The 20,627-nt window shown below is 36.5% G+C and overlaps 1 protein-coding gene across 2 annotated transcripts in view; it reads left to right on the top strand.

Moving 5' to 3' along the window:
* LOC120540754 (monocarboxylate transporter 12-like) overlaps positions 1-20,627 on the top strand; it is an 84,015-nt gene that overhangs the window by 44,129 nt on the left and 19,259 nt on the right. For both annotated transcript variants that reach the window (XM_039771799.1, XM_039771807.1), the window contains one exon: positions 9,388-9,491. In XM_039771799.1, the coding sequence (XP_039627733.1) occupies positions 9,388-9,491 (104 nt within the window). The remainder of the gene's footprint in view (positions 1-9,387; positions 9,492-20,627) is intronic.

Below are 20,627 nucleotides of genomic sequence, written 5' to 3'. Positions count from 1 at the left end.
CGCCTCACACGGCGACCGAGCTGCAGGCTATGGCCGTATATATGTACATAAGTAGGTTCCAGTTATGACCGTTACACGTAGAATTTCAAAATGAAACCTGTCTAACTTTTGTAAGTAAGCTGTAAGGAATGAGCCTACCAAATTTCAGCCTTCTACCTACACGGGAAGTTGGAGAATTAGTGATGAGTCAGTCAGTGAGGGCTTTGCCTTTTATTAGTATAGATTAACAAGTGGAGTGACAAATCGTTGTATGATTTAGATTCTTATTGTCTGCTTACTTTTGTACAGTGGCAGCTGGTTCTCTTTTCAGCTGTTCTAGACTTGCTACTCAGAACTCCATTCTGAAGTTTTGTGTGCGTTGTACACTGTTTTTTTAAGCTGCAGCAAATTCCCCTCTGTGAGTTTAGTAGAAGCAGTCTGGCATTTAAGAGGTCAAAACGTAGAAATGATAAGGATCTACCCACTACACAGGTGTTTACTTTGAACTCAAGAATACAAGCAACCAAAAATACATATGGTAATATGTTTGCTGGCTTTACCCTAGCTACAGTATGAGGTTACAAGCTATATCAGTCTCGATACCAAGAACAAGTAATGATACTTCAGTGTTATGGTGTTAAATCACATTTTTTATTACTTTTCTTAGAGCTTTTCTCATTATTTGGAAATCTGTATGAGTTTCTTTCTACAGAGAAGTTAGTGGTAGTGATTATTTTGGACTACATGTAATAGTTTAAAATTTGAAATACTTTCACATCTTTCATGTTGCTATGATGTTTACATTACATATATTGCTAATTCCTGTAGTACTTCTTGGTTATCTGAGCTGGAGGGTAATTTAAACAAAACTGTCTTTGTTGGGGCATGGTTTTCTTTGCGGTTTTAAGTGTTAAACTCATTGCTTTATTTCAGAGTAACATTCCTGGTTAGTGGTTTTAATTAGAGATTGCAGTAGTAATGATTTTGCAATTATAACTTTTCTCGTGATATACACCTATCTCCTGGGGCCTCATGTATAATGCCTTGCATAGAATTTACACTAAAACATGTCATACATACAAAAGTGGAAATGTGCGTACGCACAAAAAAATTGAAATGCACAAAACCGTGTGTAAGCCAACTTCCACACACTTCTGCTCCATAAAGGAAAGAATGTTTAGAACCATTTGCTGGATTGGACACATTCAAATAGACTGTGGCATGGCTGACTGTACTGGTGGCTTTTCTTAGGCAGCGTGTGCTATAAATGTCCTCCAGGGCTGGAAGCTGTATCCTGATAATCCTCTGCGCTCTTGACGCAATCTGCCATAGAGATTTCCGATCTGCTGCTGTGCAGCAATGATGCCACATACACATACAATGGGTTAACATACTATGAATGGTGCACTGATGGTAATAACACTAATGCAGCTATGGTATTTGGAATAGTTTGTTTATTCTGTACACCATTATATTGTTACAGAATGATTATAATGAAGCGAATTACATTTGTAAAAAATATGCAATTAATTTCAGTGAATTTGATAAATCCAGCATCACTGATGCAAATCTGAAAAAGGGAGACCACATAGCAATGGTATTACTGCAGTTTTAACCAGTTTTGTTTTTGACCCTCAATTTATATTTTGGTCTTTAAGGATTGGGCATATGTTTTTTATTGTGCCTTTACCAGTGATGACCAGTGTTGTTATCTTGCCCTCCTTGTGATCATCTACTATTCAAATATCTTTTCACAATAATTCTTCTCTTGTTTTGGTTATACCTTTTAGTGACCGGCTATACTGAAATTACATGTTTTTGAAGTTTTCACACATTATTCTCCTGTTGTTAGCATAAAATGCCTGTTCAGAAAGTTAATGATCAATTATCACTTTTTTTCATCAAGATGGACACATTGGTTTTATCTACAGTCTCTCTTGATTATGCACATTTCTGTCCTTTACCAAGGGTGGACTCACAACAGCACCCGCATTTATCTATGTTATAGGCTGTCTTCTGTTAATGTGATCCAGCATTAGATTTCCTTTAAAGTAAAGGGTTGACTAACCATTTCCTTGCAATCCACCATAGGCAATGTAGGATCTAGTGTAACAAGAACGCACTGATCCAGGCTGAGGTGATGGTGCCAGAGATGGGAGCTAATTTTGACACTGAGTTACAGTATAGAGTGTACATTTTACTATTAGTTTCTTTGGTGCATGTAAGCCCGACCTTTAAGTTAATTATTGGTTCACAGATTTATTAACCAAGTCTAGCAAAGTTTAGTTATGGCCATTGATCTCTGTGTTAAGGCAATTAACAGTATAATTTTTGAATATGCTAGGAAGAGTGTGACTGCATTTGATGCAGTGTTATAGAAAGATCCAGACATGGCATAGCAGAAAAAGGTTCCTCAGAGAAGGTCAACTTTTGGGTAAAGTGTTATGTTTTACTCAGGGGCTGAAGTTGAAGTCTCACATGTCATATCAAACATTTAAATTTCTTCACGGTATTGTCAGGACCATTTTTTGATACAGATGCATAGAGGAACAGCATCAGTGGCAGCATCATAGGTGCTTCTTCTCTGGGAAAAACCGTCTAGAATGCAGTCCACATTGTGAGACTGAAACTTCATTCCATGTTTTGAAAGTAACTGGAAATCTGCTCCTTAAAGTCATGTATCTTTCATGTATAAACAGAATACCAAATGCTTTATATAGCTTAACCTACCCCAACTTCTCTGATATTCTGAGAAATGTCTGATTATGTGTGAGAAAAATTCCATTCCTCACATGCCCTTTATCAGAGGGCTGCATATAAATAGTCATTGCCAATCATCTGTAAGTGATCATTAGGAAGAAAAGGTGTTTATTATCCTTGAAATAAAGTGATTTGTTTGACTATAGACATAGTTTAATATTACATAAATCCAATGTTTGGAATATCAACTCATGTGTATTGCTTTTCTGCTTTGCTACAATTAGTTACAAACAATGAAGAATTAACAGATTAATATCAGGCTGGATGACTACATAGCAGATCTTTTAAAAATTTTTGTCAGTCCTTTTCAGCTATTATAATGTCACAACACACACCACTTATGACTTATGATGAGAAAAGTATATGTAGTTTCCATAGAAAGAACAGAATACAGTTTTAGTTTTTACAGTAAAGCCATGTTTTCATAACCTATTCTCATGGCAAAACAAATGATATAAACAGGTTAATTATATGCACTAGAGAATGCGGGAAAACTAAAGAAACACAAAGAATATGTGAATTTGAATAAACATGACTTAAATTACCATATTAAATATATATATCGTCACTGTAAACACATTAACCATGGTAAATTAGCCAATTAATATACCAAGTATACCTACTGTGGCAGACGGCCAGGGATCTTGCCCCACCGGGACGCTTGGAACCCGGAAGGATGGGAGAGGGGCAGTATATTCCCTAGGATGCAAAAAGGCAGCCTCCCTGGATTCCATCTGGGCAACGGTTACAGATATGGGAAGGGTTATCCCATATTTTTTTACTGTGCTTATGTACTGTATACAACATATAAACATGCATCTATATTTCTTTACTGAGCGTCATTAATTCATTATCCCATTATTCCAGTATAATGCTAAAGCAACCTGCTGTATTGTGAAGTGACTTATTAGATAACTACCATTGTACACTAATGTGTCTTGCCACACAATCAAGTAGTGGAGGAATCAAGGTAGCATAACCTGGATTGGCTGTTACTAAGACCACTAAGACCAATTATGACTATTTTGATCAAAAATCAGAAGTGAAATCTAATTCATTCCCCCAATTTTTTCCATTTCTGTAACATGCTTATCCCGGGCAGGGCTTTGGGCAGAAATCTAATTCAGCATTTAACCATCCACTAAAAATGGGAATGTGAAAAATGTTGTTAAGCTGCAAGACAGAAAAACTGGCAACATCAAAATTATCAATAAAACAACATTAACATACAGTGTTAAATATTCATAGTCACTCAAACAGGGCAAATGTAAAACAACCAACTTGCATGTAGATTGATACATGTATACTGTATCATTAGAATGTGGGAGTAAACAAGTGAATTCAAAGAAAAACCTACACAGACAAAAGGAAAATGTGCCAGCAATGCAAAGAGACTGATCAGTTCAGGATTCAGACTCTTGACTTTGGATATGTGATGTAGAAGTGCTATGCACTACTGCAGAATGTGAAAATTAAAATCTTCACATAGCAATGTGCTTTAGTGTAGATGTTATCTTTACTAAGATGTATAATAACAGGTTAACACGTTCACAATGTTTAATAAAAACGGTATTTAATTTATGGATAAGCCCGTTTTTTGTGCTTACTATTGAATTTTTTCATAGCTGACTTAAAAAACATTGACTGTAATGTTTCTTGGAAAACCTGTTGACTGTAGCATGTCTACCTGGGTGTTGTGTTATGTTTTAAACCTTATTAGTGTATCCTCTTCTACAGGGTTCTAATTGCAGGAAAACATTATTTCTGCCACTAACATGTGACAGATATTTTCTACTTTAGTTGTAAATTAAACCTAATTTATTAAAGTTATATATATTCCGTTTTAAGTGCATGTAAATATTAGTCCATTGATAAAGATTTTAAGGTATAATAATTAATTATTAATGTACCAGTTTATGTAGTGGTATAATTTAGAAACCATTGCAAATGACCCTTCTCAGAACCTCCAAATATTTTACAAAAACTATGTATTTAAATATTCATTCAACATAGAACTGCGTCTGTGTTACCAGATTCAATTTTATGAAGTTTTAGAATAGCTTGACATCTGTTGAACATCCCACATAATGAAATTACATTTAATTGTTGACAAGAAGCAACTGTTCATTGTTGGGTTTCCACTAGTAGCACATTAAGTATTTAATTCCTCCTAGCTACAGTTATGCACAATTAGAATCTCAATTATTGTGGGACACCTCAGTGACCTCCCTAACCCAGAATGAAGGCACAGAACTTCAAAATAATAATTCTGTTAAGCAAAACAAAAAATGCAGAGAAGATATTTAAAATGTCATATAAACAGACAGAAAGTAAATACCATCTGTCCACTGCTCATAAATCCACAGGTTTGAGTTCCTGTCTATGTGGTGTGATGGATCACCCACTTGCCCACCAAACAAAATTACGGAGCCTTACACAATAATGACCCTCCTTCTCCCAAATCCTCTCAAACTGTCTGCACAACTTGCCCAAACTTCCCATGTGTATCCCGTGATATCTCTTTTAGTTTATTGTCAGTAAAGTACTTCTCAATCCAAAATGACCTAAATGATGTAGCAGCTCTCCATCTACTAGTATACATTCCTCCTTTAAAAGTATCTGCCTTACAAGGTCAGTCTCCTGTTATGAGTAGGGACTTATGGGTTGCCAAATGACACACCCCTTTCGTGTTGTCATCATGTCTTTATGTCTGTGCATATGTCTTTTAGTATGGGACAACTTGGCTTCCATGGACTGATTTCACAGAAATTTGGTACAATTAGTACACATACTCTTCGTGGAAATTTGTCAAAAACTTACATTTCTGTTGAGATATCTTGAATAGATCAGGTTGCATTTGAATTTGCAAATTCTCAGAATTGCCAGTTTTAAAACAGAGAAGCATTTTGTGCAGTCTCAGTTACTGATTAATTTACTGTTTCATAATTTACCTCGAGAGAGGTTATTTCAACTTCTATTCTTTCCTGTTTTGCCCATTGGTTAGCCATCTATGATGCTACTGTAAAACAGATCCCCAATATAAGCTATCGAAATAGGTAGACTTCAACAAAAATTTTAACTCTCCACAAGGTACTTCTTTGAAACATTTTGTGTTTAAGAAAATTGTACTTCAATTAGCCATAGACCTTCCTAAAAAATTACTAACAGCAGTATATAAAGTATGTAAAGTTGGAATCTGGTGTCTAGAAAGGCTATTTCAGCCACCACAACCGCATTTGGATATTGTAAAATGCTATTAAAACATGTATTTTATGTACTGCACTAATGAAGTAAATTTATTCTATTTTTAATATTACTTTATTTGTCTCAAGTAGAAAATATAGCTTTTTGCAGAAACTCAACAAATCCACCTTAATAAAAGGATACGTGTCTGTGTATGTTTGTATCCATACAGTTGCTTTGCTACTGTCATTCCAAGACATAACACATCACAAACACTGCTTTTACGAATCAGAAAGAGATTTGCTTTGCATTTTTAATTTCAACAGCTAGTACATCACAAATATTTTTAGTAGTGCCATCTGTTGGAATGGGAAGTGCAATGTATTTTATTAATACAGGCATTACAAAAGATATTCTAATATATGGTACACTGCAAATGTTAATGCTGAGGTCTATGCTGATTACTTAAATCTGAACCTTTCTTAGATGGGTAGTACAGCCAGTCAAATAAGTAAATAATATAACAAAAAATAATCCTTTTTAAATCCATCCATCCATTTTCTAACCCGCTGAATCCGAATACAGGGTCACGGGGGTCTGCTGGAGCCAATCCCAGGGCACAAGGCAGGAACCAATCCTGGGCAGGGTGCCAACCCACCGCAGGACACACACAAACACACCAAGCACACACTAGGGCCAATTTAGAATTGCCAAACCACCTAACCTGCATGTCTTTGGATTGTGGGAGGAAACCCACGCAGACACGGGGAGAACATACAAACTCCACGCAGGGAGGACCCGGGAAGCGAACCCAGGTCTCCTAACTGCGAGGCAGCAGCACTACCACTGCGCCACCGTGCCGCCAACCAATGATAAACAAATTTTAATAAATTAAAGTTAAACTAAAGTGATTAATTAAATAAGCAAAAATGGAATGTTCCAACTTTGAAACTAACACACCTGAATGTTATGCTATGCATGTATTTCCTAACTTGCTTATGTAAAAAATGTTTTTTTAGGCATTTATGACACTGTTATGTGTGAAACTCTGCAGTGATTATAATTTAGACACCCCAATGCCAGAATGTCTGTTGCACTTTACCTATTCCTTCTTTAAATTATACATCAAAAACATCCATTGGTACTTGCCTACCTTCTTTAAATAGCTTTTCTTAGATGTATGATATGGTGTTGTTTATTGAGAACACGAGAAGCCATTTTTGTGGGATGGAAAGGAGTACCTAATAATGTGGTAGGCAATATCTGTACTTTATAATTCTGAATGTACAATCATCCATTGCTATTCGTTGGTGTCCTGTGACCCTGACAAAATCTGCAAACACATTCTAGGACAATAATTATACAGTATTCTAAGTTTATTGCACTAAATAAGATGCAAAATGTTGCAAGAAATGCGAGATAGAATAACCACTGTTCAAGCAAATTACATGTGTGAGGCTGGCTACCCCCAGACAAGAAGCATAGTTTTGCAGTTTTTTATTGAGCAGTAACATTTTACATTATTTAACCTTCCGTGAGTAGCCAGGCGCAAACAACAGCAAAATGGCATTGACATCTGGTGAGAGATCAAAGCAGATGCATAGCAGAAGCAAAATACTCCGTGAACGACGTTTTGCCTGTTCTTTCTGAATTGGACTATGACTTGTCGGACTCCAATTTTGATGCAAGCAATCGAAAACGAATGTGAGGTTCCAGCTTCAGTTGACTGGTCCACAGCTAATCGTGCTGCTGAACAGGTTCATGTAGCTGACATGCCTACAGCACTGATTGCCTTGGAGGACTGCCACTTAAGAGGTAGAAACCAGATTTCAATGCACTATGACCGTGATTGCTGCTGCTGCCCCAGCCACGTGAAGACAGCTTGGCAGCATGCCTGCCTCACATTCTTGGCAAACTGGCAGCCACAGCATGCAGCAACAGACGTTTTATGTTGACTTCTGTCTGAAGCCATTGCTTTTCAGAAAACTATTATTTTTGGAAAAAATATTCAGCCCTCAAAGAGTTAATAAATATTTATGTATATTTATAGTAGTAAACAGTAAAAATGATTAATATTACAGAGACAAAAGAAATACAACAAAACACTAAGCAAATAAATGACAAACATTCATGACACAGCCCAGTTTCGCAGATGCAGATGATGATGGTGTAGTTATGAAATGAAATCCACTGTGAACAACCTACTGAAAGTTATGTAAATTTTTGTCCTACTGGGAAGATATGTAGAAGTTGGGAGTGCTCCCCAGAAGAAGATGGTTTCCAACCCAGATAATATCACGAGAAGAAGTGGGCACAGGAGAAGAAGATAAATCCTGAGAAAACTGTAATCCAATGGGTGTAACTGCAATCCAATTGTGCAGTGAAATGTTGAAACAAAAAGACACCCAGCGAACTTATGGGCTTTATTTTAAAAGTTGTGCATTGTCTTGTTCCACCCAGCAACTATCATGGCAACCACCAAACTGCCCAATGGATCAGTATTCCGGTTCTACTGGGATTTGCAGTCCATTTAAGTAGCATTTCTACATTGTCATCTACAGTTTTCCACAATAGGACACAAAACTCTCAAAATAATTTTCATTTAATTATTGATGACAAACCCGAGAATAGGTGGATCTACAAATTGTAAACCTGCAAGTCATAAGGACCGACCTGTATATATTTTCTAATTATACTGTACATTGATTTATTTCTTTATTTATTTCCTTATGAGTTTCCTCTCTTTCTTTTTGTTATAAAATTTTGTTTAAAGCTACTAATGAGAAGTACATAAAAGTGCAAATTAATGTGAATTGGGTGCTGCTGTGTAGCATTGTTATGTGCAGCTCTGTTTGATGATTGTGAAATAAGTAAAAATCACTCAAATCATCAATTGTGGAACAGTACTAGCAAATACAGTAAATAAGCAAAGTAGGAAAATTAAAACAACAGAGCTAATATGCATATCTCAGAAATTCAGTATTGTTGACTAAATGGACTGATAAGCAAAAATCAGACTTCAAATTAGTACAGTAGTTTAGCTGGATGAATACACCTCATCATGACTTATTAAAATCTGTTAAAGCTAAAAGGGTATCGCACAAAATAGTTTTAGGATCCAAGCTGTGCTGTTTGCCAGGCCTTATGGTTCCAAACTAAGTCACTGACACACATTGGCACTTCAGTGGATAATTCATCTTTCACAGGACAAGTTACTGAAAAGTTTGATATGTTTGCTTTATATTTTTAGATAAACGTGTAATTCTTGATATTTATGCAGCGATGCTGCCAAATTTCTTCCTTTTGCAAATTTTACTTGTCCAAAACACTAACGTTAACCTGCTACCATAATAAGAAGCTTTAAATATGTATTCAATGCAAGACACTTAAACTGTGTAATCAAATATTGGTGCTGCCTGATTTTTTATGGTTATGAAAAATAAACTTTTTTATTTTACTTTTCAGATGCATTTCAATATTTTTTGTTGAGTTCCAGTTGTACTTTGGTCAGGATTACTCCAGAACGGCATGGATCCATTCATTAGCAGACTGTGCTACAATGCTTTGTGGTAAGTGTAAAATATTTTGTTTTACGTGTTTTTTTGAAAAGGTTCGTAATGGTGGTTACAATTAAAGAAGCCTAATGGATATGGCATTTCAAATAAACTTTGTTCCTACTTTCTACATACATTCTAAACTAATACACTGTATGGGCAAATGATTGTGGACACCAGGGGCCTCATGTATAAACGGTGCGTACGCACACAAACGTTGCGTAAGAACTTTTCCACGTTCAAATCGCGATGTATATAACCTACACTTGGCGTAAATCCACGCACTTTTCCACGGTACCTCATACCTTGTCGTATGCAAGTTCTCCGCTCGGTTTTGCAGACTGGCGGCACCCAGCGTCAAAGCAGTGCTACTGTTCCTGTGTGGTTACACCTTATTTTCCTTACGCAGCTTTATAAATACACCGAAACAAACCACATATTGTTTATTAGTGTAATGCATCTGATTGTAATTAACTTGTAACAATATAATGGTAGAGGGAACAGCCATAGTATTCCAAATACCATAACTGCTTTAGCATTGTTACTCTCACTTCTTCTTCTTCTTCTTCTTTCAGCTCCTCTTGTTAGGAGTTGCCACAGCGATCATCTTTTTCAATATTTCTCTCACTGCACCACTCAGAGTATTTATATCACTGTATCTGAGTGTGAATCACAGCAGCAGCTGATCGGAAAGGGAATTATCGGTATACAGCTTCAAGGACACGCTGTCTCAGCCACTGCAAAATGTTTTAAAGCCTTTCCTGTACGGACCTCGCGGTTCAGAAACAGAAACGATATCATTTATAAGGTGAAATTCAGCAAAATATGTTTATTAAATTATACAGATAAAACTTTAACTTCATTTAAATAATCTATATTCTTCACTGGGAGTGTCGTTAAGGATAGAATAATTAAACATGTACTACGAAGATATTTCAATGTTCTTTAAACGTTTTGAAGAATTGGCGCTAAGCTTACAGATGGCTTAACGCCTATTACAGAGCTGATTGTATGGCGTCGGTTACTTGGGAAAGAAAAGCACTGACTGCAGTGACGGCTACGCCAATATATATTGAATATAAAACAGAAAGAGAAAATAACAACACAGCTAAAAACACAGCGACAAATTTCGCAAAAGTTAAATGCTTGTGTCATGAGCACGAGGCGGCTATGCAGTGTCCGCAACGGACGTAGCCATCCACTGTGCATAAGCTACCTTACTGACGGGCGGGCAAGGAGCCACCGATTCTTCCTCTGCCCAGTGCCACCACAAGCCTAGAGCCGCCCCTGATTGTACTGCTGCAATAAATTATTTCATCAAGTGAAACACATGTTTAATAACGTGCTTTAACTCCTATCATCATGAAAATGATATCACGTATACATCTCAGTATTTTAGTTATTCAGAGAACTGTAATATTACGAATGTAATTGATTCTGTGTCCAGTTGGAGGAAGAGAGCCGGTTTAAAAGCAAGTAGTGATTCACACACATAGAGCACATAGAAGATCAAATACAAAACAAAGCATTTAACGTGCTACTTTAATTACGATGTGATTTGAGAAACTGGTTAATTAAACGATTTTAAGATGAAGTTTATGATGTTCTACTTTAATGACAAAATAAACTACGTGATTAAAGTGGAAATGTCGAGATTGAAGTTGACATTTCGTGCTTTTTCCTCACTGTGTGCCTTTTTTCTCTGTACCCTAATCAGCTTTCATATGACACTCAGACAGTGGGCTTACAACTCGGCTTTTCACGCGACTTTGATATGTGACTTCTTTTTATTTCCGCACTGTGCGATTTGTGAATGTGAGCTTTCAAGTTTCTCCAACACGCTATGTCACTCGATCAACTTCCTTTTGTTGATTATACCACGGTTTATTTGAACAAATAGTATGTTTTTCATTTGCCTCCACTTGGTATTCGCTGAAATTCTTATATTTTCCCCGTGCTTTTCCCATTGTCTTTTCACAGAAGGCTGCGCTTAAGGGCGATTTATATTGATTTGCATATTCAAATAGGCGTAATTCTGGGAGGATTTGAGGCGTTACATAATGCGCGTGCACAAGCGTTAGTTTTCACGCTGATCGGGATTTATGTAGCGGAAGAACGTGGAAGTTGGAGTACGCACAGATTCCTGCATCTGGATTTTTCTGTGCGTAAACACATTTCGGCTTTTGTTCTTACGCCATGTTATAGTGCGAGTTCTACGCACGGCGTTATACATGAGGCCCCAGGTTCATCACACTTACGTGAACTAAATCAACATGCATTTCCAAACCTTTAATATGAAGTTTGCAACAACAGCCCCCAGCCCATCCCCTTTTGTAGCTATAACAGCCTACATTCTTCTGAGAAGGCTTTCCACAAGATCCTGGAGTGTGTCTGTGTGAATGTGTTCCCATTTAGCCAAAAGAGCATTTGTGAAGTCAGGTACGGATATTGGACAAAAGGACCTGGCTCACAATCGATGTTCCAATTTATCCAAAAGTTGTTCAGTATTTACTAAGGTTAAGATTCTGTGTAGGCCACTTTCTTGAGTTTCTTCACACCAAATTCATCAGACCTTGTCTACATGGACCTGGCTTTATGCACAGAGGCATAGTCATGTTGGAACAGAAAAGGGCCTTCCCCAAACTGTTGCCACAAAGTAGGTAGCACTTGATTATCTAAAATATGTTTACATGCTGTAGCATTAACAGTGCCCTTTACTGGAACCAAGTGGCCTACCTCAAACCCTGAAAAACAGCCCCAGACGATTATCCCTCTTCCACCAAACTTTACTGTACAAAATTCCCTGCTTTATGCTGAACCTAAGCAAGACACGCCCCACAAGACTATTGCTTATGCACAGCGTTTTGTTCTTGAATTGTAATGTGTTCATAGTCTCTACCTGCTTGTTTGCATTTTTTCAAGTTATAGTTTGCTGTTACCTTTTGTAACTGCGTGTTGTGCATTACTTACAAAGTAAGTTGTTTCTTTTTTGCACTGTTCACTGTAACTTAAAATATCTTAGCTAATGTTGAAACTTATGTTGATGTTCAGTGCAAGTATACAGAAGTGTCATTATGGCTATGTTTGCTGTTTGTGAATGAACATATTGTTAAGTCTGTGCACTGTTGACCTTTAGGGAGAGATGCACCGTACTTTACTTTGCTCCAGGACATTAAAATGTGTTGATTTTTTCAGTATTAAGCATGAAGTTTTTTTTTTTTTGTAAACGAATGCCATCTTGGGAATTACACTGTACCTTTTATTCTGGTTAATAGTGCCACCTGCTGGTTTGATTAAACAATACCTAAAGTTGAGTAATTGATGTTTAACATTGCTCTTCCTGAATACTATGTAACTTCGACATTTAATTAGTTATGTTCATATATGTATTCCATTTGTATTTGTGCACTTATTGTATTCATTTATTTTTGTTTAGATACCACACATACACTTACATATACAAATCTATTAAAGTACAGTACTTGAAGCAAGCTGGAAAAGGGTGTTATCTACTCTCTGGCGTAGCTGCGGTTCTTTCTAGCCGAAGAATTAGGCCAGCAAGTGTACAATTAGCACAGTAACGTACAACTGTCCCTCACATTTACAGTAAGCACTTTATAGTCTGGAACGTAGCATTCTTCTTTCATTCACCAAACCCAGATTCATCCATCAGACTGCCAGATAGTAAAGTGGAACATCACTCCAGAGAACACGTTTCCACTGCTTTAGAGTCTAATGCAGTATGCTTTGCACCACTCCAGACAATGTTAGACATTGTGCGTAGTGATGTTAGGCTTGTGTTCAGCTGTTTCACCATGCAGAATTATTTAATAAAGTTCCAAATGCACAAGTCTTGTAATGATGTTGCTTCCAGAGGCAGTTTGGAATTCTGCTGTGAGTTATGCAACAAAGGATTGGCAATTTTTACTTTCTATGTGCTTGAGCACCTGCTCTGTATGTTCATGTGGTCTGTCTGTTCATGGATGACCTGCTGGTGTTTCTAGACATTTTCACTTCACAATAATAACACAGTTGATAGGGCAGATCTCACCTACTGACTTCTGGCAAAGGTGGCATCCTATGATAGCACCAGGTTTGATGTCACTGAGCTCTTCAGTGCGACCCTTTTTACTCCAGTGCTTGTCAAAATAGACTGCATGGCTATATGCTTGATTTCATTAAGAATGGGTCTGGCTGAAGCACTTGAACTCAGTAATTTGAAGGGGTGTCCATATAGTTTTGACTATATAGTGTATGAGAAAAAATTCAGACATCAGTGATCCTTATGATAAAAGTTTAATAGAATGATAAATGTAAATTAATATTTACTTTTCATGGATTTTTTTTTTACTGTAACCACCATTACAACCTTATGTAAGAGGTTTGTGGAATCTGTTTAAAACTTCATAAAAGTAATCCGAGCTTTTACTTACTTTAAAGGACATTCTTGGGAACCTGAGTGTCAAAAATATAAGCTTTGACATGTAATTGAAAGTGAACTGTTGTCAAATCAACAGAACCTACACTTCAGCTTTAAACTACTCAGCTGCATGTTTCTTTCTTTCTCTAATTCCTGATCACTCTTAGTGATCAGTACCTAAGGTAATCTTTAGCATAAAAATCTGATTATCTACCATGAAGTGAATCTCAGCACCTGAAAAGCTGTAGCTCACAGTGGCTGGGTGTCAGATAGGATAACAGTTTTTCCTGCACAGTACACAGCAAAGGGGAGGAGAAAGAATATACTAAGGAAATGGACACAGAATTGCAATAACAAACTAATACACTCAAACATAAGTAAAGGTCTTCACCTGAACCCTGACAACAATCAACACAACATTGGATCTTGTTAATGGGTTGATATCGTTAAACTGCTTTATCTATACCATGACAAAAATAGAGCTTTAAATAACTTGCAAAGTTTCTGCCAAATTATTAGCTTCCCATGTTTAATTTTAATTTGATAACAAAGATAGAAACAATGTGTCATGTAATAATTTGGCTTTAAAAGCTTTGAACTCAGACTTTAGCACTGCTGCCAAGAGAGCTTTGTGTAACAGCATAACACTTAATCTCCTCTTTTACCAACAACAGTGTATTAGAACGAGAGAGAGAGAGAGAGAGAGAGAGAGAGGCAATTGTTATGTCACCCAAAGGCAGATCTTGTAAAATTTTGAAACAAGACTTTTGGTTTTCTAGAAGCAAATTTAAAACAACTGACTTTGTATTATATGTTTTTTTATTTGACCGTCTTGTGTTCCTTTTTCTATGTCTCCATAAATTATCGTATTTCTATAATCTTTATTGATAAATTGCATTGTTTTGTTTGTTTTTTTCTTCTACATTCCAAACGTGTGCATGTTAAATTAATTTGTAACTCTGGTTTTGCCTAGTTTGAGTGAGTGTGACTGTAAGTGTATGTATGAGTGGACACTGGGTCAAGGATTGATCATTGCCTTTTACTCAGTGTTACCAGAGTAGGCACACTCATCTCAGCTTTGAACTGGTTAAGGCCATGTCACATTACACAACTTTTCCAGCAATATTCAGTCATAGGTTTCAATTACATAATCTTCATGAATTCGAATATCACTATATGCAGATGATATGATACTGTATATATAAGAGCCACAAACATTCTTACTAGTAGTCCTTTGAAATCAGAATTTCAAAACATATCTAGACTCAAAATTAATTTGAATTAAAGTGTGCTTTTTCCAGTGAACTCTCTAGTACATAATAATAGACTGGACAAGTATCCATTTAGTTTATCAGAACAGTTTAAATATCTAGGGGTAAACATCACAAGTAAATATAAAGATCTTTTTCAAATTTGTTTTGCTTTTAGTATAGAAAAAATCAAACAAGATGTGAACATATGGTCTACCCTTCATCTCACATTAGCAGGGAGAATCAATACTGTCAAAATGAGCATCCTTCCCAAGATTCTTTTTCTATTTCAGAGCAACCCTATCTACATTAACAAATTGTTCTTTAAGAAATTAGCCTCAATTTGAGACATCCACACATTCAAAAAGCGACTCTACAAAGATCTAAAGAAGTTAGCATGGCGCTACCTAATTTTCAGTTTTATAACTGGGCAAGAAATACACATTCTATAAAGACTCAATCTTGAATCTATAAAGATTCAACCTGTGAACTTTGCAATCTAGCTCTAGCCTCACTAGGCCACATTTTTTGGAAGTGAACCAAATTAACATCATTCTAGACAAAAATCTTGGAATGTCTATTAGACAGCCTTTGTATCACAGTCACTCCTAATCCATTAATATCTGTGTTTGGTGTACTTCTAGATGGGCTTAAAGTGGAGAAGGACAAATTGATTGTAATTGCCTATACCACACTACCAGTAAATAGACTTATGTTGCTGAAATGGAGGAACCCCAGCCCACCTGTTATAACTCATTGGGTAACTGAAGTTCTGTACTATTTGAAACTGGAAAAAAGACCAAATTCTCGCTTAAAGGATCTGTTCAAAACTTTTTTAAAATATGAATGAAGACCTAATTATAAAGTTTTAGAATAAGCATTTATATTGGGGAAAAGTACATACTCCCTTCTTTGTTGTTTTTAAAGTTTTGCTCCGGCTGTTGGTTGTCCTCTTTTTTCCTCAGGTGGATATGAATTCTCTTTTTTTAAGTTTGACTTGATTATATGTATTGTTATCTTCATTGTATAAGTTAGGGTTGATCATATGGAATGTTATTTTCTTCAAATAAAATTAAAAAAAAATAAAATAAACATCAATCTTAGTGAATCTGAAGCAGTTGTGGCACACATCCATGACTTCATATCCAGTCATATGGTTACACATACTCAGTGATTTAGTCCAACTAGTCTGCAACTCAGCCTGAGAAAATTAAACATTTTTGGGTATCAGAAAAGGGGCACCTTCGTGATAATTTGTAAATATGAAACTATGCTAAGGTCTAATATGGCATACCTTGTGATATCTAGTTTTGTAATCTGACATACTCAGATGATAAGATCAGCAGTCACAGTCATCAAGTTTGACACCCCCTCTGACTAGAAGTCAAGTAATATGATATCTGCTTTATGTGCATTCAGAAATTATTGAATTGATGGGGGAGTATTAAGAGAATTGTAATTACCTTGAAAAGAATGGCAAAGAAAATAAATAGGATCCTTAGCTATAACTCTCTTTTAATTGGTGTTCCAGTTAATTAAGAGGAAGTGTTTTACTGGTATATATCAAATTCTGTGACACTACTAGACATCTGAGCCATTCACCTACATATTTAAATACATACCTAAATACTTAAATATTTAAGTTTATGAATGTTTCACTTAAGTTGGCACTTTTGCAAAGAGAGAAATAGCACATAACATGGCAGTTGAATTAAGTATGTATGTAAAAAGAGATCAATATATTAGAATAGACATAGACATGACACAGCTTCGAAGATACAGTAAGATTTTTATATTAAAATGTTCTAATGCAACAAATAAAAATGAAAAATATTATTTTTAATCACTTAAAAAAGCTCAGTTGTGAAAAGTGCAAAATGCAAGTACATCCCTAACTTCAATGTGTTATACAATATTTCCCTTATGGCAGAAATAACTTCCAGTAGGTGTTTTTGTAGTTGTCTATCAGCCTCCTACATAGACTTGGAGAAAGTTTTGCCCACTCTTCCTTGCAGGCCTTCAACTATATGATTTGTGAAGGCTTTTTTGCATGTACTGTCTGCTTCAAGACTCCTCACAGCATGACAGTGCTGTGGAGATCTGTGCTTTGACTTGGCCATCCAGGAATCCGTCATTTCTTCTTTTTCAGCAGTTCTTTTGTGGATTTGCATAGGTGTTTTTAGTTGTTTTCTTCTTGCATGGTTTTTAGTCAAATAGCTTCACATTACCTCAAACACTTTTTGGCATAGTGTGGAATTTATGGTTCACTATATGATGTCATGCTGAAAAGTTTTAGTATTTTCCAATTAGAGAACAAGCGGGTGAAGTGACTTGCTTATGGTTTGACAGTCAATAGTGGGATTTGAACCCACCACTTCAGAGATTGAAACCCAAAACCTTAACCATTATTGCCACCCTGTCTCTATGTTACTTAGAGATGCCTTTAAAACCCTCCCCAGATTTATGGGCATCAAGAGTCATTTGAAGCCTACAGACAGCTTTTGTGGTTTTTGCCACACACCTGAACTGCTAACAACAAATCAAGATACAGGTTTCTGATCGTCATATAGGGCAAGACTGTTGGTGATTATACCTGTCTTTGTGCATCTAGTTGTGATTTGAGTGATTATAGGTAATAATACAGTAAATGTAGGAGTGTACTAACTTTTAGCCATACAGGAGAATAACATTTCTGATGATTTAAAAAGTACAATAAACCTCTTAATATTTAATAAAAGAGTGTAAAATGTGATTTTTTAGTATACTTTTGCAAAAGTACTTTTTACAATCCTTTTCATGTAGTGTTCACACGATGATAAGTCCCTGAATTTCTCTAAACCAAACTTTTTTATTAGTAATAGTACTTTCTCTCAGTTTCACTATTCAAAGGTTAAGACTGGAATGTTAGCCTGCCACACATATTTTACCAATGCCATCTGCAGCATGACATTAAGTCAAGAAAAACCAGATCATGGAGCTCCTAGGATTTACAGCACAAACAAAACAAATAAGTGAGACTGATCAGATAAGCCCAACACAAGTAGAGAGTTGTAAGTCTTCATTATCAACACCTTACACTGTCTGTCATCAAATGCTGTGAATAGACACACAGCACAGACCACTACCAGTCAATTGTTAGGTGCCGCCACATGTATTACCATTGAATGTTGTTGTGTATTTATCTTCTGTACCAAGCTGTAGGTGAATCATGTCTACTAAATAACACTGTATAGAGAATGTTCAGCATGATAATGGAGTAACAAATTTAAATATGGATGTCTGCTATCAAAATTTGACATTTCCAGCTTGGTGGATTATTACCAAATATTATGGCATACTATAAACCACTTTTGTTCTCCAAATATAATCTAAATGTTTAATTTAGGATTATTGTAACACAAATACTAGCTGTTACCTTTCATATAGAAAACATTTTGTGATAAATGAAATCCCAAAGAAAAGCTGGGGTACCAACCGCTCTACCCCTTTTAATACAATTGTCCAACAATTTGAATACAAACAAGTGACATCTTAGCCAAGTGGGTTAAGCAAAAGGGTCTTGTCTGAGTGGATCAGTCACGGGGAGTTGCATCATGTGGCGGCTCCTCTGGGAGTGTCTTGCTTTTATACTGCCTCCAGTCCAGATGGGTGGGACCTCTGTGATTCTGGGGGCGCCATTCAGTTGTCCTAAAGGGTTGGTTTCTCAGCACTGCAGAGACAGAATGAGATGACATGGTTAGCAACCCTGCCTCCTTTCATCCTAGGGTGGTTTTACACACCTTAATAGAGTCCAGATGGTGATCCTCAGATGCCCATACATGACAACTTCTATTGCATGTGTTGTTTAAAGGAACTAATGTATGCAATAAGAAAATAAATAGTTAAATAAAACATATAGTATTTATGTGCAAAAAATAATCAAAACACAAGTGTTCTCAGTCAAAGTAATTTGATACCGAATTAACCTATGAACATAAGAAATCTGTACAGGTTGACTTTACTCAGACGGACTATTGTAATATAACATTACATAATATGTAGACATGTCAGATAACCCCTTTCTAAGATTGAGAACTTGGTGTGGTTTGGTGCCTGATTATGCAATGATCATTTTGAGATCTGGAGATATGTGCTTAGGTTTATCCACAGCATATTGGTCTAAAAAGCATGGAAAGACAAAGAACAATCCATAATTTGACCATCATTAATGTTCTGAATAAATGTGAGAAAAGAGATAACGAGACCCGTCTCTGGTGCCAGGCTTGTGAATGGTGTTTGCCAGCAAATGTTTGATAGTCTGGTGACCCATTTAGCCTAGTCAAGCTCAGTCTGGAAATGCTCAATAGAGCTGCTATGTGTACTCACTATCCACAAGGCTAAGATAGTGGATCATGCTTGAAATCATTCTGTTTGGTGACAGGTAAGCATGAGACAGACTGAGGCACAATACATGTTGGCAACGCATACCGATTCTTGGGATTAGGAAAGAGCTCAATTTCATGCGGGAGACTAAAAAATGTTATTTAGATGTAGTTGGGCTTACACCATAAATATACAGTATTGGTCATGCAACCAAACATTTAAATAAAGCTGCCACACTTGAGAGAGGCAAGTAGGTAGGATACTCTCAAGCCCCTAAGTGGGTTCCATACAGTTGAAGTTTGCTCTCTTTAAGAAGGGAGTTGTTTGACTTTGAGTTGAAAAGAGAAAACAATGACTGCGTATGTGTACCAAAAACTATTCAAAATGTTCATTCTCTTTAGAGTCACTGGATTGTGTGTTTGAATGAGTACTATCTACCTACTCTGTATTCTTACTGGGATACTTTTGTGCTCATTTGGCTAATGATAGAGATACCTGAAGGAGTATGTTTTGGATGAACAACTTGCCTTATCTGAATGCAAGTGATGAAATGTTGCTTGATCTCTGTACTAGTCATAGATACTTCATTAATGAACACCATGTCTAAGGTACCAGAATACCTTCAGTCAATGATTGACAGGGAGTGGCTTCTGGTCAGTCCTAGAACATCAAAACAAGTAGTTAGGTTGTTTTGGGAATGATTAGTGGGTGTTTCTGTTCAGAATGACTTCAAGTCTCACCTTGGCAAGAGCTTCTTTTGCATCTTGGCTCTGGAAGAGGCAGTACTCGAAGCATTGATTTGTGTTTGGTCCATCTTTGTGGTGGAGCTTGCTGTGATGTTTAAAAAGCACCTTGGTGGCAAGGCTCCAGATGTGGGTGAGATCCAACCCACAATACTTGATATTGTGGGATTGTTTTGTCTGATGGATTTCTATAAAGTTGTACTCTAGTGTGACCCGACATTTGCGCGATAGACATATGCACACCGACAAAATAACGCCGATTAAAACACGCCATTAAAATCGCGCCATCAAAATCGCGAAAGTTTCATTAAATATGAATTACTAGTTTAAAGCATATATAATAATGTTTATTTTGAAGTCAATATTATGAGACGGC

This window comes from Polypterus senegalus, chromosome 1 (genome assembly GCF_016835505.1).
Source record: "Polypterus senegalus isolate Bchr_013 chromosome 1, ASM1683550v1, whole genome shotgun sequence".
Lineage (NCBI taxonomy): Eukaryota > Metazoa > Chordata > Cladistia > Polypteriformes > Polypteridae > Polypterus > Polypterus senegalus.
The sequence above is the reverse complement of the archived record's forward strand: the minus strand, read 5'-3'. Positions and strand labels throughout refer to the sequence as shown.